We start from the raw sequence: 24,734 nt of genomic DNA, 5'->3' as shown, positions 1-24,734 counted from the left end.
TCCACATCTTGAGAACCCCTCTTCACGCACAACATCTGGAAGACATCCGGGTGAAGGGACCATTCCCCCTGGTCCAGGGTCTGGCGACTCAGATAGTCCGCCTGCCAGTTCTCCACCCCCGGTATGTGAACTGCCGTTATCGCCGGGACGTGCGTCTCGGCCCAAGACAGAATGTCGGCCACTTCCCAAGCCGCCCGAGCACTCCTGGTGCCCCCTTGACAGTTGATATAGGCCACCGCGGTGGCATTGTCCGTCTGAACCCAAACTGGACGGCCCCGAAGCCGGTCCGTCCATCGCAGAAGGCAAAGCTTTATCGCCCTCAATTCCAGAATGTTGATCGGAAGGGAGGACTCCTCCTCCGACCAAGTTCCCTGGGCGGACAAAACGCCCAGAACACCACCCCAGCCCGACAGGCTGGCATCCGTGGTGATCACCGTCCACAATAATGGACGAAAAGACTTGCCCCCCGACACTGCCGGGGACTGGAGCCACCACAGAAGATCCCTTCTGGTGCTTTGGCTCAACGAGATCCGCAGATCCAGTGATTGCGGCCGCCCGCCCCACTCGGCAAGAATCTCCGCTTGGAGACCCCGCGTGTGAAACTGGGCAAAGGGGATCGCCTCGAAAGCCGAGACCATTAAACCTAGACATCTCATGCATGTCCGGAGAGCCGAGTGCCGGTTGTCCCTGAGGGACCTGACCTCGTCCTGAAGTGTCCGAAGCTTGTCTTCCGGTAGGAAGGCCTTCGCTTGGAAAGAGTCCTGAATCATTCCCAGGTAGGGAAGACGAACCGAAGGACAGAGTCGACTTCGGAATGTTTATGGTCCAACCGAACTCCTGCAGTGTCCGCATCGTGGTGGACAGGTCGGTCACCAGGCTCCGACTGGCGTTTGACCTTATCAGGATATCGTCCAGATACCCCAAGACAGCAATGCCCTGTGCTCGTAACAGGGCCAGAACCGGCGCCAGCACCTTGGTAAAAACCCGCGGAGCCGAAGCGAGATCGAAAGGTAACGCCACAAATTGGTAGTGATCCTCCGCAATGGCGAATCGAAGGTACCTTTGGTGACCCTCGAAAATGGGGATGTGTAGGTACGCATCCTTCAGATCGATGGAGGCCATGAATTCCCCCGGACTCAGGGCAGCCACCACTGAGCGCAGGGATTCCATGCGGAACTTGCGAACCCGCACAAAGCGGTTCAGAGCTTTCAAGTCCAGAATCGGACGCACCTTGCCCTCCTTTCGGGGCACAGTGAACAGATTGGAGTAAAATCCCCGAAATCTGTCCCGATGAGGCACCGGAACAACCACCCCTTGGGCCCGCAGGTCCCGCACCGCCAGGTGCAGATCCTGCAAGCGCTCCGGAGACAGCTGAAGATTTGAGGAAAAAAATCTGCCCGCCGGCCGAGAGAGAAATTCGATCTTGTAACCAGATCGAACGATTTCCTGAACCCATCTGTCCCGAATGTGGGTCAGCCAAGGTTGTAGGAAACCGCGCAGACGTCCCCCCACCCCAGAAACGGGCGAGGGCGCCCCTTCAGGCGGAAGTGGTATGGGAAGTCGAACCGGACTGGCCGGACTTCTGCTTACCTGCCCACGGCTTCTTCTGGGACCCTTGGCCTTTGAAGGGCTTGCCCTTGGATTGCGACCTAAAGGCACGAAAGGACCCGAGAGGGCCTAAACGAGGAATTCCGTTTACCACGGAAGGACTTATGCTTGTGAGACTGGGGTAAGAGTACTCTTGCCCCCCCCGTAACCCCTTTAATCAGAGTATCCAAAGCCTAGCCAAAAATGCGAGATCCCGACGGTTCAGTATCGCCACGCTGGACAGACGCGCAGCCAAGGGAGCTAAATTCAAGTCCGCATCACACAAGTACATGACACCCTGATGGATCTGATCCACCATAGCCAACATGGTAGGCGGAGCCGAATCAGCCACCAGGGTGCGCCTGAGCATCTTCGTCCAATCTGCAACAGCCTGTGCCGCCATAATGGAAGCAAAAATAGGCTTCAGCATAGAACCAGCAACCATATAGGCATGACGGGCAAGAGACTCCAGCCTCCTGTCCGTAGGGTCCCGGGGTATCCTCAGAAGGAACCGCAGTAGCCTTGTTCAAAATGGCCACCGCGTGATCCACCTGAGGCGCCACACACCAACGCTCGTCGGTGGAGGGCGCAAACGGATAAAGCAGTTTAAAGTTACTTGGCACAGTAAAGGGCTTCTTTAAATTGCTCCACTGCTCATTAACAGTATGATGAAATTCCGCAGGGCAGGGAAAAACCTGCGCTGATTTACGAGTCCTCTGCGTTCCAAAAGAGGACACCCTAGGAGGAGTAGGCTCATCCCCTAGGTGCATGGTATCTTTAATGGAGGCAATCAGCTCATTCATGAGTGCAAGCTCTTCAGGCGAGCCAGGGGGAGAAACATCAACCCCCTCCACCTCTGCCTCCCCCTCGGACCCCATAAGGTCCAAAGATGAGCGGGACCCCGAGAAGGGTACGCCAGCCACAGCAGCCACATCGCCCTCTGAATCAGAGGAAATGGATAACCTGGCCCTTTTTGCGGATCGATCAGCCATCAGCATCTGCACCTGAGAAACCAAGGACGCCACCACCGCGGCCAGATCAGCCCCCTCGGGGGGTGCAGCAGCCCCCTGGTCCCCCACCAGGGCGCGGGGAAACTTGCTATCCTGAGAATCCATGCCCCAGCAATGAAAAGGAAAAAAAAGGTACTGGCCCTTTAACACCACGGCGAGCGCAGCCCACCGTACACTACTGTATGCACCGATCCCGCAGGGATCGCGAACACTGAGCAAGGAATGACAGGACAAAGAAGGTAAAAACCTGGAGAGAGCACAGCAGGCTGCTGCCACCGATTGCTGTTCCCAGAGAAAGAGGAAGTGATGCATTAGCTGGCTGACTGATATAGCCTATGAGGCTCCGCAAACATGGCCACTGGGCTGAGGGATGAGGCTACAGGAAAATGGCGCCTACATGTGCTCGAACGAGCGCGGCCCGCCAAAATGGCGGCGAATGGCTTCAAAACACGGCGCTGTACAGGGACAGGGCTGGCCACAGCATATATGCAAAAAAAATTGGCGGATCGCAGCAGCGGCCGCACAACACATGTCTGTACCTAAATCTGCACCCAGAGCATAACTCACAGCAGAGCAGGATGGCCCCCCCCTCGCAGCCCACAGGCAATGCAGCCATACAGGGATCTGACAGGAAGCCCGCATTTACACAGACATGGGGGGTACTACACAGCCACAGACTGACACCCACACAGAAGGTGCTTACCTTACCAGATGGCGTGGGGAGCCGTCTCCAGCGACAAACCGCTATCAAGGCAAACAGGGAGTGCCGCAGCCAGGACGCTTGTGGACCGCAGCATGGCGTCCAGTGAGGTAGCCACCTTACAGGCAGCATCCCTGCAGCGAACAGGGATGGGTCGTTCAATGTGCCAGGGCAAACCTAAGCTGAACGCTTATGGCAGGCTGGGGATCCATCTGGCACTCAGCCCTGAGATCCAGGGCGGCCAGTCCGAGACCCAGCTCTGCATGAACATCTTCATCCGAAGAACCCTAAACTAAAGCTGACAAAATAACAGCTAGGAAAAGAAAAATACTTGAAATAAAATCAAAAAGGGTAGAAGGCTGAGACTGAAGCCCCAGCACAGGAAAGCCTGCTACTCCTAAGCTAGGCAAGATCAAACTGAGTTGGGAATGCTGGTGCAGGGAGGTATTGACTGAGGGGACAGCCCCTAGGGGTGTGTCTATGCTAAAAGCTTTTGTTATTAACAATTCTTGTTGCCTAGCTACTCCTGCGGAGAAAAGGTCAATACCCATTGGTGAAGACTTGTGAGTGGGCGGCGACTGTCGGAGGACGTAAGAGAAAAAACATTTTTATTTAATTTTTTTTTTTTTTTTAAGTGTCCCACTGCGCCACAGCAAAGCAGAGGGCAGGCAAAGCGCACTGGAGACCCCCAGCAAAGAGAGAGGCCCCCAGACTCACTATACCAAAGATGCACCAGGAGGCCCAGAACGTCTGCACAGCTTGTGTCAGCAGCAATCTTGATCCAAAAGGGGAGGATCTGAAGAGCAGCCCAGGGTAAAGGGAGGGGCTCGGCCCACAAAAACCACCTACAGGAACTCCCATCCCGATTCCTATAAGAAAAAGGCACCGCAAATGGTCGTGCAGGGTGCACCAAGACGGCCGATGATCTCCTCAGCACATGAGGCTGCAAGAGAATGGCGGCCCCGCGCTGCCTTCAGAGCAACTGAGAACCCTCGTGAGGACATCCAAGAATCCAGAATGGGATAGAATGGAAGGTGGGCCCTGAATTGAAAGGTAGAGACCCCCCACCCCCGATGGTTCGTACGTCGCAGGCCTAGTGTCCTACTCCTGTAGGGGGCAGCATAACTACCTGAAACCTACTGATATGCATCTGAGACTGCGTCCATCAATGAACGATAGAGAAATCTTGAACTACGTTTGAATGAAATTTAAAGGTTTTAAAAATTTAAAATAATTTTACTAGGATTTCTAGTTCGCAATTCTAGTAAATATCCAGCTTTACGAGATACGCAGATAAAGGCTCATTAGGAGCTCTCTATATGTACCTGTTCGTATAATTTTTTTTTTTATATGTATAGATAAACAGGAGAGGCATGGATCAAAAGGAACGTCCTTCCTCTGGCAATGCTAAAATGCCAAAAAGACTAATTTCTCCCTTTGCCTTAATTAAGCTCTGTAGGAAAGGTCAAAAGTATCCCTTTTCAGCTGGGGAATTAACATGGGCCAGCGCTGTCTACATTAAAATTGGGACACATTCATAAAAGATGATGGCTGATACAATATTAGACAGCTGTGTACCCCAAAGATTCACCTTAGAAAGCAGTACAACTTACATCTTTGATAAGGAGAGCGTGCAACATCACATCGGTAAGACCATTATCTTGAAGAGATGAGAGAAGGGAGGGCTCTTGGAATACAAAAACGGTTACCACTTCAGTGGCTGGAAATGAGGGAAGAAGCGTGTGCAAAAAACAAAATAAAGAAATTAACAAGTTACAGTACACAGTACGTAGACATGAATACTAACAATGTTGAGAAACAGTTATACATTTCTGATTAAACTTACCAAGCAAGAATAGAGAAGGCCCGTAGTACTCTGCATTGCTGATAATGTGTTTCAGGGATGTGGGAAGGGTTCCATCCATTACTTAATAAAAAATAAATAAAAAGGTTTAAAATTTAAAACTTTTCACCCCTTCTGACAGAATGCAGAAAGATTAGAATCCCTGTAAGCTTTCACTACTATCTGAGGTTCCGTTATGACGGTTTCCACACTTTCTATCCAGGGGTATAACTTTTACCAAACAGGAAGAGAGAAAAGATTTAAAACCGGGAAGAAGGCCACAGAAAGTTGACAGATTCTAGAACTCCCTAAATTAACATAAAGAAGGCAATTTTACTTCTGCCTGTGTTACTATTCGAAAGATTTTCCCTCACTTCCTGTCCTGGGAGAAACTTTTTTTACCAGACGAAGTAAGGGGAAAAAAAAAAAGCTTTCAGAAAGGAGCCATCAACTGCAGTAAATTTTGTTTTAGGAGATTTAATCTTTCACCACTTTATCAAAAACACAAAAAATGTTCAGGTATAGATACACTTGAATACACAAGGAAGGTACAAACAAAAAAGGTACTTACCATGCCGAATGCCATCTGAAAAAGCAGGATCTTGAATGGCTTTCTTCAAGAAGTTTAGCATAGATTTCAACAAGGCAGCTCTTTGGGGAATGCACTGCACACCTGGAAAACACAAATTGATCATTTGCACCGTAATGCACTTGACAAATTTTATCTCGTCATAACAAAAAAAAATATATACAAAATTCCTTCCAATAATTGACCAGAACAGACTTTTCCAGAATACGCAGGTCTTTATTTCTTGTGAATTCGGTCATGCCTAACTACCGAGGAAATGGTGATAACCTCCCCTTCCTCAACTCCTACAGAAAGACCCACAGTTTTCCTAAAATATAATTAGTAATTTAGTTTTTTTTAAGCTTCAAAACTGTTCTTAGCCAAGTTTCTACGCTCAAAACCTTACCAGAACGTGGCATCACTATGCTCCCAGTGCTACTGCTTGCGGGCAAAGGTCGAGGTTCAGTAGAGGTAGAAGGCCCCGGACTGCTCTCCATGGCCACATCAGACACTGAAAGATATCATAAAGTTAACTAACCTCAAATTTAACATGTCAAAAGTAAAATTAGAGGGAGGGGATAGACAAGAAAGAAACCCAAGACAACAAAAACAGTAGTGGAAAATGAAGTCTCAATGTTCAAATGATTATTCTTAATTTATTTTTTTAATTACCTTCCATATCTGTTTCCATCTCTTCCCCTTCCTGAACAGTAACAGGGCGCTGGATTTTTGGTTTAATGACAAATGGGCACTCTTTCCTGCACAAGTCAACTTCATGCTAATTAGAAAAAGAAGAAAAAAAAAAACGAACGATAAGCTAGGACAGAGCCACAGTGCAATTTACAATAAAACTGGATTTTTGTAAGAACTTACCGTAAAATCCTTTTCTCTGAAGGTCATCGACAGATGTAGCTCATCTAGTCAAGACTATAGGGTTAGGCTCCTCCTATCAGTAAGAAGCACTAGGCAGGAAAAAAGCTTAACCACACCTATGGGGGCTGTCCCTGCAGGCATCACCCGACACATTCGGGTATCAGTTAGGTTGCAAGCAATGTTTAGGAATAGAAAAAACACTATTCACTCAGAGGGGCGGGTGCTGCGTCTGTCAATTAACTTAAGAGAAAAGGATGTTACGGTGTGTTCTTACAAAAATCCAGTTCTCTATCGTTCGACAGATGCAGCTCCATCTAGTCAGACTATAGGGTTGTCCCAAAGCAGTATATTCATGAGGGGTGGGAAGACAATGCAAATGGAAACATAACTCCCCAAAGGCTAAACTTAGCCAACCAGGTAACATGGAGCTCACCCTGAAAACACAATACACCCTCAAAAGAGAAAAAAAAACAGTTAAACAGCAGCCTGCAAAACCGTGCGGCCAAAAGGAAGTAACCGAAGATGCCAACACATCTTTGTATAATTTTGTAAACTTATGCACAGACGACCAATTTGCCGCCTTGCAGACCCGACGCCTGATGGCGAAAAGCCCAAAAGGCATTCAGCGCTATTGTAGAATGCCCCTTTACCAGGAACCTGACCCTTCAGTGAAGAAGCCTGGAATACTGTCTGCCTGATCCACCTTAACATGGTCACACCGCAGATGCAGCCAATAACTTTTGAGGTCCTTCTGCGAGGACAAAGTCTGATTTCCTGAAAGATTCAGTAGTGGCCAGGTAAACCCCAATTGCTTGAACCACATCCAAAGATGCAAGGAAATTTTCTTTGGGATGCTTGGGCTTATGTCAAAGTGAAGGCAGCACAATGTCTTCATTCAAATGGAAACCAGAAACCATCTTAGGAAGAAATTAATGATTAGGTCGAAGTACCTTATCTCTGTGGACCACCAGATAAGGCGAATGGCAGAATAGCACCGCCAAATCAGATACTCTGCGAGCAGAGGTAATAGCCACTAAAAAGGCTACCTTCTGTGACAGTGTAAGCAGAGGAATCTCCCTAATGATCTCAAAGGGAGGTTTTTGAAGAACTGACAGTACCAAGTTAGAAGCCCACGGAGATAACAGGGATCGTATCGGAGGAGCCATATGGCAAACCCCTTAAATAAAAGTGTGAATCAAAGCATGCGTAGCTAAACGGCGTTGGAAAAACACAGCCATAGCCAACACTTGGCCTTTAATAGTACCCTAGGCCAACCGCTGTTCAACCCCTCTTTGGAGACAGATCAAAATCCCAGCCACTAAAAAAAGGCGAGGATGCACCTTCAGCGATTCACACCATGAGATGTAAGATTTCCACGTACGATGACAGATCCTCCTAGAGATAGATTTCCTAGCCTTCAACAGTGTAGGAATCACTGAATCCGAAAGACCCCTGTCCTTCAATAGCTAGCTTTCAACAGCCACGCTGTTAAAGCCAGTGACTAAAATAGGAGGGAAGAAAGGCCCTTGAGACAGCAAATCTTTCCCTGAGAGGAAGTCTCCAAGGAGCATCTGCGCCCAACCTTACCAGATCTGCGTACCAAGACCGGCTAGGCCAGTCTGGGGCCACCAGAATGACCGGAATCCCTTCCACCTCTATTCTGCGCAGAAGCCTCGGCAGGAGTTTCAGCAGAGGGAACGCATAAGCTAGCCGATACTGACCCCAAGGAGCCACCAGTGCATCTGCCGAGTCGGCAAGAGGATCCAGAGACCTAGCTACAAACCTCTGTACCTTCTTGATGAGTCGAGAGGCTAAAAGGTCGACGTCTGGTGCCCCCCACCAAACACACAGCAGGTGAAACACCTCCAGGTGCAGGGGCCATTCCCCCTGGTACAACACCTGGCCACTCAGGTAATCCGCCTGCCAGTTCTCCACTCCTGGGATATGCACGGCAGAAAGGGCTGGAACAAAATTTTCTGCCCATTTCAGGATCTCGGCCTCCTCCCGGGCCGCCAGGACACTCTTGGTGCCCACTTAATGATTGACGTAAGCCACTGCTGTGGCATTGTCCGATTGAATCCCAACTAGACAATCCTGCAGACGATTTGTCCAGTGACTCAGACAAAGCTTTATCACTCGAGTTCCAGAATATTGATCAGTAGTCTGGACTCCTCCACGGTCCAGGACCCCTGGATACACAGCTTCAAAAGCACTCCTCACCAGCCGAACAGGCTGGCATCCCTGGTTACCAGGTCCAAATCAATGGAAAGAAGGACTTGCCCTGGTGTACGGCCAATGAGCGAAGTCACCACAGAGGAGCACTCTTTAAGCTGTTACTTAACCGAATCGAAGTGTCCAAGGGTTTTGGATCTTTGTTCCACTTGACAAGAATTTCCCTTTGTAAGGGTCTCTTGTGGAACTGAACGGTACCGCCTCGAAGGTCGGCACGATCAGACCTGAGGTTCGCATGCAAGTCTGCAGAGAGGACAGGCTGCTGGATAACAGCAAAGTAATCACCCTCTGCAACTTTTGCAGCTTGTCCAGGGGAAGAAACACCTTCGCTGTAGCTGAGTACAGAGTCAGGCCCAGATAATCCAATTTTGAAAATGCTACCAGAGAAGATTTTTTGAAATTGATGTTCCAACCAAACTCTTGCAGAGTCCATACAGTGATTGCCAAGTCGCCCAACAGGACTGAATGCGAGTCTGCTCTTAAGGAGATTGTCAAGGTACCCCAGTATTGCAATCCCCCATTGTCGCAGTAATGCCAATATCGGAGCCAACGCTTTGGTGAAGACCCTGGGAGCGGAGGCGAGACCAGACGGTAATGCCACAAATTGATAATGCTCCTCTCCTACAGCGAAGCGAAGAAAATTCAAGTTAGACTTACCGGTAACTTGTTTTCTAATGGCACTTATAAACTGCAAGTACCAGCTGGGCTCTACTCTACTCGGCCCGGTTTGCTTTTCCACTGCTGGTACCGCATGGTACGGTGTTGGAACGGTTCGGTACGGTTTGCTTTTCCACTAAAGTAGTACTAAAGTTAAGTGGGTGGGATAACAATGGGGTGGGTGGGATTCTCTGACCAATCAGTGGCTAGTAGTGACTGCATGCAAAGGATTGTGGGATATGGTACCGGGTATGGTACCTCTTGGAACCACAATCGAGTAGGTACTGTTTTTGAGAGCTGTACCGTTCGATTCCATGCAGTGGAAAAGCGCCGCCGTACCGTACCGAACCGTTCCTACACCATACCATGTGGTACCAGCAGTGGAAAAGCACAAAAGCGAGCCGAACCGTTCGGTTCCATGCAGTGGAAAAGCGCCACAACAGTCTTTCAGGACAGCACCTTGAGAGATGACTGCTCCCTCTTACCAACAGGAAACACCCCATCCACCAGATTTTAAAAGGAGGCTTCTGCCACAATTCATCAGTTGAAGAGTACCTCCAGCCCATGCAGGAACACACAGATATGTTTAGTTAATCACAGCAAAAAATGTATACAATAGGGCGGGACCCCTGCTGTCCTGAAAGACTATTGGAAAACAAGTTACCGGTAAGTCTAACTTGAATTTTCCCTAAAACGTCTTTCAGGACAGCACCTTGAGAGGATTATCGAGACTTAGTTTAGGGAGGGACCACAGCCGGAAGGACCTTTCTGCCAAAAGCCTGATCCGCAGCTGCCAAAAGCTCCAACCTATAATGTCGTGCAAACGTAAAGTAGCTTCACCACGTAGCCGCCTTGCGGATTTGATCTGGAGTGGCACCAGCTTTCTCTGCCCATGTAGTGGCAACAGCTCTAGTAGAGTGAGCTCTAATCCCCTGCGGGGGAGATTTTATCTGGGAGTAAGTCTCTAAAATAGCGGATCTAAGACATATGGCAATTGATCCTTTGATGCCTGGCAACCTTTTTTGTTGCCGGAAAACCGATGGTAATACAATTTCCTGGGATCAGTTTTTCGTTGATGCTACTTTTGGGAGAAAACCCGGATCCGATTTGAGAATTATCATGTCAGGATATATGGACAAAAAGGGTTCAATAATCGATAAAGCATGCAGTTCACTAATTCTTCTTGCTGATGTTATTGCAATCAAGAAAGCAGTTTTAAGGGAAAGGTTTCTTAGAGAGATGGTTTCTAATGGATCAAAAGGTTCCTTTGTAAAGGCCTGAAGAACTACTGACAAGTCCCATTTGGGAAAATTCTTGATAGGTGTTGGTCTGGAGCGGGTGAGGACCCTGAAGAATCTGGTGACCAAAGATACTTAGGAAATAGGCTTTTCTAGGAATACTCCCAAGGCCGCTACTTGCACCTTAAGGGTACTTACTGCCAAACCCTTCACTGCACCATCTTGTAGAAACTCCAAAATTGAAACTATACTGTCCAATTTTAGATCTTTTGAACCACACCAGGTATTATAAGTTTTCCAAACTTTAGCATATATATCGCATATATATCCCTTGTAACCTTCTTCCTATTGGAAAGTAAAGTAGAAATTACTGCATCTGCAAGTCCTTTCCTTTTTAGCAGCTGCTCCTCAGATACCAGGCTGTGAGGTTTAGCTTTTCCACCTGTGGGTGACAGACTGGACCTTGAAGAAGCAACTCCTGACAAAGAGGGAGCTGAAAAGCAGGTTTGGCTGTCAGTTGAAGGACAGTAGAAAACCAGACCCTTTTGGGACCCCCAATATGGAGTGATCAGGATCACTGAGGCCCTTTCCATCTGGATCTTTCTCAGCATAAGCGGAATATGTTGGAAGGGAGGAAAGGCATACCCCAAACTGAACTTCCAGGGATGTGCTAGAGAATCCACTCCCAGAGAGGTGTTCCTGTGGAGTGAGAAGTAAAGTGGAAGTTTTTTGCGTTCTCTTGTTGCAAACAGATCCACTTCTGGTCTTCCCCAAGTCTTGACTATCAACATAAAGACTTCTGGATTTAAGCTCCACTCTGCTTCTCCGATCTTCTGCCTGCTTAAGAAATTCGCCACATTGTTTAATGTACCTTTTAGGTGGATTGCTGACAAGGAGAGCAACCGACTTTACGCCCATTGCAGAATTTCTGTTGCCAATAACTGTAGGGTTTTGCTTCTTGTGCCCCCCTGCTTGTTTAGATATGCCACTGCAGTGGCGTTGTCAGATAGGACTTGTACATGAGTCCCCTGGAGGATTTGAAAAAAGGCCGCTAGAGCCAGGCCGACTGCTTTCAACTCCTTCAATTTGAGGATTTTATTGTCTCCATCTGAGACCAATCCCCCTGTGCCAGGTTTTGGTTCCAGTGGGCTCCCCAACCCCATCTGCTGGCATCCGTTAATCTTTGGTCTACCGGGAAAGCCCAGGCCAACCCTTGTAACAAGATTATTTGGTTTCTCCACCACCAGAGGGTCCTCTTAACCTTGATGGGGATTTTTACCTTTAACTCCAAAGTCTCTAGATTGTTATCCCAGATTGTGAGAAAATACTGTAGTGGTCGAAAATGAAGCCTTGCCCATTGGATGGCTGGTATTGATGCAGTTAGGTTTCCTAGAACTGACATGATCTCTCTGAATGACCACCATTGATTTGTTTGCAGCCTTGCTACCATATTTTGGATCTTGACCGGTTTGTCTACTGGTAAAATTCTTTGTTCCACTGAGCATATCTGAAACCCTAGGAACTGAACCCGCTGAGCCGGTGTGAGGTTCGACTTCTGGACATTCACTATCCAACCTAGAGACTCTAGATGACCTCTGGCTTTGTGCAGATCCTCTTGAAGCTTTTCTTTAGAAGGGGCAAACAAAAGTAGGTTGTGCAAGCATGACACCACAGAGACTCCCTGAAGGCGGAGGGGCGCTAGGCACTCTGCCATCACTTTTGTAAAAATACATGGGGCAGATAGGCCGAAAGGAAGGGCTTTGAATTGAAGGTGAGGCATTTCCTTCCCCAGATTTACCGCCAATCTTAGGAATCTCTGTGAATGAGGGGCTATAGGGATATGCAGGTAGGCATCCCTTAAGTGTATTGATGCCATAAAGCATCCTTTGGTTAACAGGGTTCTGACTAAGAATTTAGTCCATCCAAAACTTTTTGTACAGAACTGACCTGTTAAGTTGCTTCAGATTTAGGATGAGACGGAAATACTCTGATGGTTTCTTTATCAAAAATGTGGGAATAAAACCCCTGTTGTTCCTCCACCGGTACTGGACAGACAACTCCCTGTCGTCTCAGGTCCTTTAGTAGGTCCATCGTAGCCAGGACTTGGCTGCATCTCTTCTGAGGTTTGTGACAAAGAACCCTTCGGGCAGTGTCTCCAAAAACTCGATCCTGTAGCCTTGGGACAGCATATCTAGAATATTATGGCTTTCTGTTATGGCTGCCCAGTAGGGGAGGAATTCCCTCAATCTTCCTCCCACCGGCAATGTCTTGTCATTGCGTTTTGCTGGTCGACGCAGGTGGATTGAAGAGAACACTTCCTTTTCCCTTGGGTCTTTGCGTTGTCCAATTTCTCTTCTCCTGGGGCCTGCTATCCTGCTGAGCTTTTTGAGGTCAAAACTAGAACTTACCGTAAAATTCCTTTCTGAGTCCTCTGACAGTCGCCACCCACTCATAGTCTTCACTACTGGGTATTGGTCTAATCCACAGGAGTAAGCTAAGCAAAAGATTGTTAGAAACATTCACAAAAACTTTGCATAGATACACCTCTGGTCCCTGCTAGCAGCATTCCCAATTCAGTTTGGTAGCAAGCAGTAGATAATCCATGAACCCCAAAAGAGGGGTGGGGGGCGGCGACTGTCAGAGGAGAGGACTCAGAAAAGAACTTTACGGTAAGTTCTTACAAAAATTCAATTTTCTCTTACGTCCTCTGACAGTCGCTGCGCACTCATACAGTCTTCACTACTGGGATGTCCCAAAGCAGTGTAGATGTGAGGGGTGGGAAACGTAACCGTCTATAAGGCAACCAGGTCAGAGAAAAGAACCTTATCTGAACCAGAAAGGTAAAACACTGGGTAACAGGAAAGCTCAACAGGAGCAAAAAGCAAATTAACCAAGTGGTAAAAAAACCCCAACCGGAGGGGACAGGCAAAAAAACGCCATGTCTCCCCCTAAGGCACAGCCGCACTCAGAACTTTGCGGCCAAAGGAGGCATCTACCGATGCCAAAACATCAAGTTTGTAAAATTTTGTAAAGGTGTGCACGGACGACCAGGTGGCTGCTTTCCACACCTGGGACACAGACGCCTGATGGCGAAAGGCTGAAGACGCACTCCCCGCTCTGGTAGAGTGCGCCGTGACAGGGAAAGGCGGAACCCGTTCCCTAAGCGAATAAGCGTGTACAATCGTCCGTCTGATCCATTTTGAAATGGTTGCCGCAGACGCAGCCATACCCTTCCGAGGTCCCTCAGGAAGGACAAAAAGAGAATCAGACTTTCTGAAGGATCCAGTAGACAGGTACACCCTGATCGCCCGGACTACATCCAAGGAATGCAAGGCAATCTCTTTAGGATGCTTAGGATTCGCACACAGCGAAGGCAAGACAATGTCCTCGTTGAGATGAAAATCGGACACCACCTTTGGAAGGATTGATGAGGTCGCAAGACCACCTTATCCCTATGAAAAACCAGGTAGGGGGAGCGGCAAGACAGGGCCGCCAACTCCGACTCTCTGCGAGCAGATGTGATCGCCACCAGAAAGGAGACCTTCCGTGACAGCGCAGGCAGAGGAATCTCCCGGATGTTCTCAAATGGAGGACGTTGCAAAACGGACAGAACCAAATTCAAGTCCCAAGGAGGCAAGGGTGCCCTCCTAGGGGGAGCCAGATGACACCAATTGAATAAAGGTCAAGGAATTTGATGCCAATGGGCGCTGGAAAAGAATGGCCAGCGCAGATAACTGACCCTTAATAGTGGTCAGCGCAAGACGCTGGTCCACACCAGATTGCAGGAAAGCCAACACCCTGCGATTCACACCAGGCGAAATAAGCCTTCCAGGTACGATAATAAATCTTACCGGACGAGGCCTTCCTAGCCTTGAGTAGGGTAGGAATGACCACCGACGAGAGACCCCCATCTCTCAAGACCTGGCTTTCAACAGCCACGCTGTTAAAGCCAGCGACTGTAAAGCAGGATGGAAGATCAGCCCCTGAGACAGCAGATCGTCTCGTAACGGGAGCCGTCAGGGAGGCTCGACGACCAGTTGCATGATGTCCACGTACCAAGACTGGCGCGACCAGTCCGGGGCCACTAGAATCACCAACCTCGGTTCCGAGAGCAACCTGCGAAGGAACCTGGACAACATCTGAATCGGGGGGAAGGCATAAATCAGGCGATACCGATTCCACGGCACTACCAAGGCGTCCGAGGCGTCTGCCAGAGGGTCGCGTGTTCTTGCCACGAACCTTCCCACCTTGTTGTTTAGACGAGACGCGAACAGATCCACGTCCGGGGATCCCCATCGCAAACACAGCATCTGAAACACTTCCGGGTGTAAGGAACATTCCCCCTGGTCCAGGGTCTGACGGCTCAGATAGTCGGCCTGCCAATTCTCCACACCTGGAACGTGAACTGCCAAAATCGCCGAGACCTGCGTCTCGGCCCAGGACGGAATCTCTGCCACTTCCCTGACCACCCGGACACACCTGGTGCCCCCTTGGTGATTTATGCAAGCCACCGCAGTTGCGTTGTCCGTCTGCACAAGCACAGGGCAGCCCCGAAGATGATCCGACCAATGGAGCAAACATAGTCTGATTGCGTCGCAGTTCCAAGACATTTATCGGTAGGGAGGATTCCTCCTCCGACCAAGTGCCCTGGGCAGACAAATTGCCCAGAACGCCACCCCAGCCCGACAGGCTGGCGTCCGTGGTGACCACCGTCCATAACAGGCCGGAAAGGATTTCCCTTCCGTCAGAGCCAGAGACTGGAGCCACCACAGAAGATCCGTCCTGACTTGGTGGCTCAAAGAGATCCTCCTTTCCAAGGAATGAAGACGTCTGTCCCACCTGGCCAGAATCTCCGCTTGCAGAGATCGTGTGTGGAACTGTGCAAATGGTATCGCCTCGAAGGCTGACACCATCAATCCCAGGGACTGCATGCAGGTCCTGAGCGATGAGGACTTTGTCCCTGAGGGACCTGACCTCGTTCTGCAGAGTCTGGAGTTTGTCCTCCGTTAGGAAGACTTTTGCCTGGGCGGAGTCCAGAACCATCCCCAGGTAAGGGAAGAGAACAGAACGAGACCATGTCGACTTCTGAAAATTGATGGACCACCCGAACTCCTGGAGCATCTGAACCGTGGTTGACAGGTCGTGCAACAGAGTGGCACTGGAATTCGACCTTAACAGGAGATCGTCCAGATACCCAAGGATTGCAATCCCCTACGCCCCGCAACAGGGCAAGGACAGGAGCCAACAACACTTTGGTAAACACCCTTGGAGCCGAAGCGAAACCGAAAGGCAACGCCACAAACTGATAGTGCTCCTCCGGTATTGCGAATCGGAGGTACCTCTGATGACCTACATAGATGGGGATGTGTAACTACGCATCCTTGAGGTCGATGGAAGCCAGGAAATCTCCTGGACTCAGGGAGGCCACCACCGATCTGAGGGATTCCATGCGGAAATTTTGAAGCGGTTCAGAAACTTTAGGTCCAGAATTGGACGCACCTTGCCCTCCTTTCTTGGCAACGTGAACAGATTCAAATAAAAACCCTGAAAATTGTCCCAATGTGGCACCGGGATGATCACCCCCTGTGCGAGGAGATCCTGAACCGCCCCCTGGAGATCTTGGAAGCGATCTGGGGTCAAATGAAGATTTGAGGGAAAGAATCTGTCTGCTGGGCGCGATCGAAATTCGATCTTGTACCCTGACCGAATGAGTTCCTGAACCCATCTGTCCTGAATCTTGGCCAGCCAAGTTTCGGGAAAACAGCGCAGACGTCCCCCCACCCCTGAAACGGGTGAGGGCGCTCCTTCGGGTCGAGGCGGACTGGGCCGCCGTGCCAGTGTGGGCGGGCTTTTGACTTGCCCGCCCAAGGCTTCTGGCCAAGAGAGGCCATGAAGGATTTGCCCTTGTCTTGTGCCTTGAAGAAACAAAAGGACCCCTGGTTAGGTTTAAAGGAAGGGCCCCGCTTACCGCGGTAAGACTTGCCCCTGGACACCTGGGGCAGCAGTGTGATTTTACCCCCCAGTGACCCCCTTCACCAATTCATCCAGGGAGTCCCCGAAAAGGAGATTCCCTGCATAAGGGATGTCAGACATCGTCTTCTTGGAAGACTGGTCAGCCGACCAGCTTTTAAACCACACGATGCGACGGATCGTGACTGCGACTGCAGATAAGCGTGAGACTAAAGGGGCCTCATCCAAGGCCGCGTCACAGGTATAAAACAGCATGAATAATATGGTCCACCATCTCCAGAGTAGCAGGAGGGGCGGAATCAGCCACAAGGGTGCGTCTTAGCACCTTAGTCCACTCGACCATAGCCTGAGAGACCTTTACTGAGGCAAACACTGGTTTCATCAACAAACCTGCCACCAGATAGGAGTGGCGGGTAAGAGACTCCACCCGCCTATCTGCCGTGTCCTTAAACACCGGAGAATCCTCCGCAGGCATCAGAGGGGCTTTATTTAACCTGGACACCGTGTGCTCCACCTTAGGGGCCACAGTCCAGTGCGAATCCACCGGAGACGCAAAGGGATAACAGTACTGAAACCGTTTAGGCACCACAAAATTGTGCTTTAAATGGAGCCATTGTTCGTTCACCGTTTCGTGAAACTCAGTGGGACAGGGAAACACCTGAACCGACTTCTGGGTTTTGCGGGTCCCAAAGGAAGACCGCTTACCCGGCAGGTGGGGCTCATCTTCTAAATGAAGCGTGTCTTTAACAGAGCTAATGAGCGCAGACATTGCAGCGCTTTCTCTGGCCGACCCAGAGGGGGAATCCTCCATCTCCTCCCCCCCCCCATCCAACAGAGGACAGACCCCTCAGGGGGTACACTGTCCGTGGCAACCATATCTAGCTCTGAATCAGAAGATTGAGAAAGCCTGGGCCTGTTCTTAGAAGCCCGCTCAGACATCAACAGATCCACTTTGGACACTAAAGTCTTAAGTGCAGCAGTAAGTGCGACTATTGCAGAGGATTCAGGAGTACCTGAACCCTCCACCAGAGCTGGGGGGGAATTTGCTATCCTGGGACTCCATCAAAAACACTTAGAGATTAAATGGCGCTGGCCCTTTAAAAATTGGCGATAGCGGCGGTTCCCACCGCAATGCACCGCAATGAGTGACAAGCACTGAAAGATAATAACTGCCAGCAGAGATATAAACCAGAGAAAATAGCAAAAAGGCTCCCAGGAGTGTGTCTATACTGTACCCACGCTGCCAGCTCGATCTGTGCGCTTGGAAAGAGGAAATGTCACGCCACTAGAGGCCGAACTAAGGTCTGAGCCACAAGAAAATGGTTGCCAATGTAAGTCTATGGGGGAGGCTCCGAGAAAATGGCTGCCGAGCACATGAGGAAACAGTGCCCACACTAAAGATGGCGTCCGAGAGGGCGCCAAGATATTACAGAAAATGGCTGCTGCCCTCACAAAGAGGCGAAACAGCCTGCCCACACCTGAAATGGCGGCCCCGCGGTTTTACACCGATGCTGCCCCCACAAACATGTCTGTACCCCCAAAACATTGCACAAAAACCACAAGGGACTCAGGGACCCCGCAACCCTGCCACACCCCGGAAGAACCACTATAGCGCCCCCGCAAGGACCGTGAAGGGACACACGGGAACCATACTGACAGACATGAAGGGGATATCACAGACTCCACATAGACTGCCATCCCCATAACAGAGGCCCCACATACCATAACCACCCCCCCCCCCCCCCCCCGACAGAAAATGCCATAGACAGAGGGGTAGCATGGTACTCACCGGTCCAGCAAAAACATGGGTACCGCTCTGACAGGAAGCCTCCCACTCTGGGTGGCGGTGCCGTCAGCCGAACAGGACGCTAGCAACACGCGGCGTACCGCAGTTGAGACATCCCAGCGAAGTAGCCACTTCGCAGGCTTTGTCCCCGAGGACAGGGACAGGTCGTTTGTGAGGCCTGGGCATACGCATAGCCTGCTAACGCTCGATGGCAGGCTGGGATTCCACAAGGCTCCGCAAACGATGTAGTCTTTTGAAGTCTGACTAAGCACAGGAACAAATAAAAATCTATAAGTGTAAAGAAAAATTACTTTGCAGAAATAAAAATTAAGAAGAAGAAGTAAAGGCTGAGAATGCAGCCCCAGCCAAGGGTAGCCTGCCTACACCTAACTAGGCAAAAGACAAACTGAATTGGGAATGCTGCTAGCAGGGGGTATTGGACCAGAGGGACAGCCCCCTGTAGGTGTGTCTATGCAAAGTTTTTGTGAATGTTTAACAAAATCTTCTGCCTAGCTTACTCTTGTGGATAAGACCAATACCCATTAGTGAACACTGTATGATCGGGCGGCAACTGTGAGAGGACGCAAGAGAAAAGCCTTTTAGTTGGCGGTTTTTTCTTAATGGGAAAATACCTTTTTGTCTGCTGTTCTGGCTAGAACAATCCCAACTCAGGACCGAATAGGAGATCCCCTTGGAATGGGATTCCACACAGCTTGTTCTTGGAAGCTGCATATCCAGGCCAAGTCTTTAACCAAAGAGCTCTTCTGGCCGAGTTGGTTAATGCTGAAGACCTTGCCGTCATCTTAACTGACTCTGCTGAAGCATCTGCAATAAATGCAATAGCCGTGGAGAGAATGGAGAAAGAATCCAGACTTTCTTGCTTAGGGGAACCTGCCGTAATGTGTGCCTTTAACTGGCTAAGTCAGTACTCCAGATTCCTGGATACACAGGTTACTGCCATAGCAGGCTTAAGATTGCCCATGATGGATTGCCAGGATCTCTTGAGTTGCTGGTCCATCTTATCCATGGGATCCCTCAAGACTCCCATGTCTTCAAATGCTAGGTCAGTTGACCTAGAAAACCTGGGAGAAGGCCGCATCAATTTTCAGCACCTTGTTCCAGGGGGCCCCTGGGTCCTCAAAGGGAAACCGCCTCTTAAAGGCTTTAGGGAAGGTTTTCCTCTCTGGATCAGCCCACTCATTTCTGATAGCATCTAAGACGGTCTCATGCACTGGAAAGGTACGACCCTTAGGTTCATCCAGGCCTGCATACATTTTATCATGCAGGGATAGTTCCTTCTTCTCTTCCTCTAAACCCAGGGTGACAAACTGCCTTTAAGAGACCACCCACCTGTTCCAAGGACAGTTTATATTTAGAGGGCCTACTTTGTGCCCCTTCCTCCCCTTCTTCCTCTGACTCCTCTTTGGAATGTGAGGGGGAATGACTTCCTTAGGTGGGAGGAACCACGTCGGTTTTCACCAAAGGAACCAATTGTGAGCCCTGAGAAGAGTGCAAGGCTAATGGCCGACTCAATGCAGGATCCTGCAGGGATGACCGAAAGGATTGGATGTAGCATCCAGTTCCTTTCTTACAGATGCGATTAAATCGCCACATACTGAAGATGCTTCTTTAACTAAGGCATCAATACATCCCTGACAAGGTCTTTTTCCAGAGTTCAGACAGCTTTGTTTTGCATGAGGGGCATTTCCTCTTAACAACTGTTTCAATGCTTCTAGCCTGGAAGACATGAAAGAAAACATACACATTCTTTCTAATGAGTCGGCCTAATTCTCAGGGCCACCTAGGTGCACAGGAAGACATTAAAGTAAGCCCCATGTGCCCTGACAGGCCCCCAGCCACGAGAGGGTAGGAAAAAAGGATGGAGAGAGAGACCCCCCCCCCCCCCAGTAAGATAGGCAATAACAGTTACCCCTTACCTGTGCCTTACTGGTGGCCTGTGCCTGTCGCACTCGCTGTAGAAGCTGTATCCATTTTACTTGGCAGCGGTATCACTGTTGTTTTCGTTACCGGTTCCGGAGACCAAAAGCACACCTGCACTGGACCGGAACCGGAATAGGCACCAGCTTGCTCCTCCCCTCTTCCCTTGCGTCCGGTGGAAATGACGCTGCTTGCCCCCTGCCGAGCGCCGCCCCTTCCGGAAACCTCACTTCCGGCCAGACAAGCGTCACTCGATCCTGAACAAGCGGCGGCAAATTTAAAAAAGTAGCGGTGGGTACGAAAAAAGGGCCGCACTGCCAGCCAAAAATGCAATCCAGGGGTTGCGCTCTGCGGGGTCCCGACTCACCTAGAGCACTGCAGTCGGTCGCATGAATGGGAGGAAGCAAAGTCTCCAATATAGGGTAAGGTGGACGTAGGAAGCACGGTATCAGGATAGCACCTTAAAAGCCCAGACTCCCTACACAGAAAAAAGCAAAATATGATCTGCCCCTGTTAAACGTCTGGTTGCCTCCATCCCTAATTATATACAAAAACAGAGACCAAAAAGTGTGACTGAGTGAGGTCAACCAGGCATATGGATTTTAATGGAAACGTAGAAAAAGTATATACATGAACAGATACATTACAGAGAAATGACATGTGAAAAGTTATACAATTCATAATGAGTACAATTCGTTACAACATTACAAGGATCAAACAGATCTCTCAATAGTAAGGTAATTACAACATGACATCATAGTTTCTGTGTGTTCAATATCTAAAATGTATCAAAATGAGGATATGACATCTGAGTTGGTGTAGGCTCTACACGTTTCATGGACCTCCGTCCATTCATCAGGAGGATGATTAAAGAATATGTATCTAAAAATAGGAATATAGGTCATGATATAATTTTAGAGAAAAACATTTTTGAAATCTAATGGGGAGGGTGTATATGTGAAAAGAAAAAGTTAAAAAAAACACTACCTTAAGTAATGTAAATTTTTCAGGAAAAAATCCAATGCTGGAAAGGGGGGGAACAGAGATGACTCGAACGTCTAACCCGGGGCTGAGGCACAGAACCCTCAGAAGGGAGAGGGGAACCCTTGTGAAATTAGATCAAAATTCAAGAACACCACTCCAGAGGATATTGGAGGCACGTAATGACCAAGAACAGATCTGGAATTATATAAACATATAATGTATAGTATGTCATAGAGACACACTATACATTATATGACATACTATACATTTGACATATTTATTTTGACATATGACATACTATACATTATATGTCAAATGTATAGTATGTCATATAATGTATAGTATGTCTCTATGACATACTATACATTATATGTTTATATACTTCCAGATCTGTTCTTGGTCATTACGTGCCTCCAATATCCTCTGGAGTGTTGTTGAATTTTGATATCATTTCACCAAGGGTTCTCCTCTCCCTGTTGTCCCCCCTGTGTTGAGCCTGGTTCCGCGCCTCAGCCCCGGGTTAGACGTTCGAGTCATCTCTGTTCCCCCTTTCCAGCATTGGATTTTTTCCTGAAAAAATTGACATTACCTAAGGTAGTGTTTTTTATCTTTTTCTTTTCACATATACACCCTCCATTAGATTTCAAAAATGTTTTTTCTCTAGAATTATTATATCATAACCTATATTCCTATTTTTAGATACATATTTTTTAGATACATATTCTTTAAATCATGCTCCTGATGAATGGACGGAGGTCCATGAAACACGTAGAGCCTACACTAACTCAGATGTCATATCCTCATTTTGATACATTTTAGATGTTGTGAACATACAGAAACTATGTTGTAATTATCTTTCTATTGAGAGATCTAGGTTTGATCCTTTTAATGTTGTAACGAATTGTACTCATTATGAATTGTATAACTTATCACATGTCATTTCTCTGTTATGTATCTGTTCATGTATATACTTGTCTACATTTCCATTAAAATCCATATGCTTGGTTGACCTCACTCAAAGTCCCACTTTTTGGTCTCCGTTTTTGTACTCCCTACACCGGTGTTCCTCGGTCGGAGGAAACAAAAACTGATGAATGGTGGGAGAAGCCTACATTTTAAATTCTGGTGGATGGGGTGTTTCCTGTTGGTAAGAGGAAGGAGCCATCTCTCAAGGTGCTGTCCTGAAAGACACTACCTTGTGCAAATAAATAATTAAATAGTAATAAAGTGCTATCTCTTATAATCAATGATAAATAAGAGGGTGTGTCCCAAAAACCCTAAGGGTTAAAAAATTATATATACTGTATCAAGTGGGTACAAATAAAAAGGTAAATTCTCCAGGTGTGTGATAGATAAACCCAGAAAGTGCTGAAGTGCAATAAATAAATGAATAACATAGACAGTGTTTTTATTAAGGTGTACAAGTAATTAAATCAATCCACTGTGGAAATAGAATAATCAAAAATTGGTGGTGACTATTCCTGACACTGTTACTGACAAAGGTGCAACATGCCAGTAAAAACCATAAAAGTGAAATAGAGTGAGATCAGGGAATAATCCCGTGTGAATAAATCAAGATGAAATGAAGTAAAATTAGCAATCAGCTGCAATCACCTGTGTGACCACTAGGTGTCGCGCTGTATATACAACCTGCCCTAAACGGAAATTAGGCAAGATGAATCTTCAAAGGTCCCCCTCCACAATCAGCCAAGCACCGATTGACGAGTGTCCATATGGGGAGAAAGAAAGGGGGAGCCTTGTGAAGTATCAATCATAAACTGAATACAAAAGAACGTAGCATCCACTCACTATGAGAAGCCGTGGTAGCTGCCTCGCATCAGTTGCAATCGCCGGGAAGCTTCCGCGTTCCACGGCGGTGGAGTTTCAAACCGGAAGTGACGCTGTGACGCAATGGACCCGCCCTACGCGTTTCGTCATCGACGTCTGCTGGAGCTGCGTCACCACGGCGCACTCCCGGTCTTCATATAGCCAGCCCTTGTCATGGCAACAGATTGACTGCCGTCAGCCATCTTGGTGCTCCGTGTTCGTTGCCGAATGGAGGCCATCTTGCTACTCCCTGTATTACTATAGGTGAGTATAGAGGGCGGCTTATTTACATCATTTACGAAGCAGCTATTCACGGGGCTACTACGAGGGCCACAACATAAAAAAATGTGTTTAAAAATTGCAAAAGAAAAAAGTACTCAATCTGGGGTACAACCTTTAATAGACAAAAAATTAAAATGAATGTAATAAAAATATTTGTGATAAAGATATTAATATTAATCTTGCTAAAACACTTAAAAACAATGTTGAGTCTTTTACAAGCCCTAAGTGCATAATATTACTGGAAACATTCCTGGGGCTATGCTCTCTGTGAGTCATCCTATCCACCTCATGGGGGGGATTTGGATGTCACGGTATGATCTTAGAGACCAAAAATCACGGCTGTGTGTGTAAGGGAAAAGCCGGAAAGAAAAATAATTTAAAAAGCCTAAGATCCAAAAAAACAATCAAAAAAACCAAAAAATAATCCGATGTTGGATGAGAAGGCTGAGACATAAAATTGCTTGATCCCGCAAAATATACTGTTTTCACTGTAGGTAGGTATAGTAGGAAGTTGGTTCAATACAAAAGGGGATATATGTGTGTAAGGAAAGGTGTGTATATATATATATATATATATATATATATATATATATATATATATATATATATATATAATTATATATATATATATAAAAATGTGGTCAAAAAGGTAAAATTTAAGGTAAGAGAAATTGATAAATAAAATGATAAAAGGGAAGAGGAGTTGGAACAAATGGATATGAGGAATGTCTAAGGATTTACTTAATAAAATACCAGAAGGGTAGATGGGTGGAAAAATGGTGATAAATGGCTATACACCTAATGGAGTTTTTAGTGTAATAATCTATCCAAGATAAGTGCTGGAAGGGCAAAACAAAACACATTCTTTTTGGTGACGCCGCTCCAGCAGACGTCGATGACGAAACGCGTAGGGCGGGTCCATTGCGTCACAGCGTCACTTCCGGTTTGAAACTCCACCGCCGTGGAACGCGGAAGCTTCCCGGCGATTGCAACTGATGCGAGGCAGCTACCACGGCTTCTCATAGTGAGTGGATGCTACGTTCTTTTGTATTCAGTTTATGATTGATACTTCACAAGGCTCCCCCTTTCTTTCTCCCCATATGGACACTCGTCAATCGGTGCTTGGCTGATTGTGGAGGGGGACCTTTGAAGATTCATCTTGCCTAATTTCCGTTTAGGGCAGGTTGTATATACAGCGCGACACCTAGTGGTCACACAGGTGATTGCAGCTGATTGCTC

The 24,734-nt window shown here is 47.9% G+C and overlaps 1 protein-coding gene across 1 annotated transcript in view; it reads right to left on the bottom strand.

Moving 5' to 3' along the window:
- The window catches only part of HUWE1 (HECT, UBA and WWE domain containing E3 ubiquitin protein ligase 1), a 484,118-nt gene that overhangs the window by 396,815 nt on the left and 62,569 nt on the right, over positions 1-24,734 (bottom strand). Inside the window, exons 14-18 of the mRNA XM_082264230.1 lie at positions 6,381-6,486; positions 6,115-6,219; positions 5,712-5,813; positions 5,144-5,224; positions 4,911-5,017 (exon numbers count right to left, since the gene is read on the bottom strand). Of these exons, the coding sequence (XP_082120356.1) occupies positions 4,911-5,017; positions 5,144-5,224; positions 5,712-5,813; positions 6,115-6,219; positions 6,381-6,486 (501 nt within the window). The remainder of the gene's footprint in view (positions 1-4,910; positions 5,018-5,143; positions 5,225-5,711; positions 5,814-6,114; positions 6,220-6,380; positions 6,487-24,734) is intronic.

The sequence above is a fragment of the Pelophylax lessonae genome (genome assembly GCF_965119305.1).
Source record: "Pelophylax lessonae genome assembly, chromosome: 7".
Classification (NCBI taxonomy): Eukaryota; Metazoa; Chordata; class Amphibia; order Anura; family Ranidae; genus Pelophylax; species Pelophylax lessonae.
Note: the sequence above shows the minus strand (reverse complement) of the source record. Positions and strands in the feature narration are given on the sequence as shown.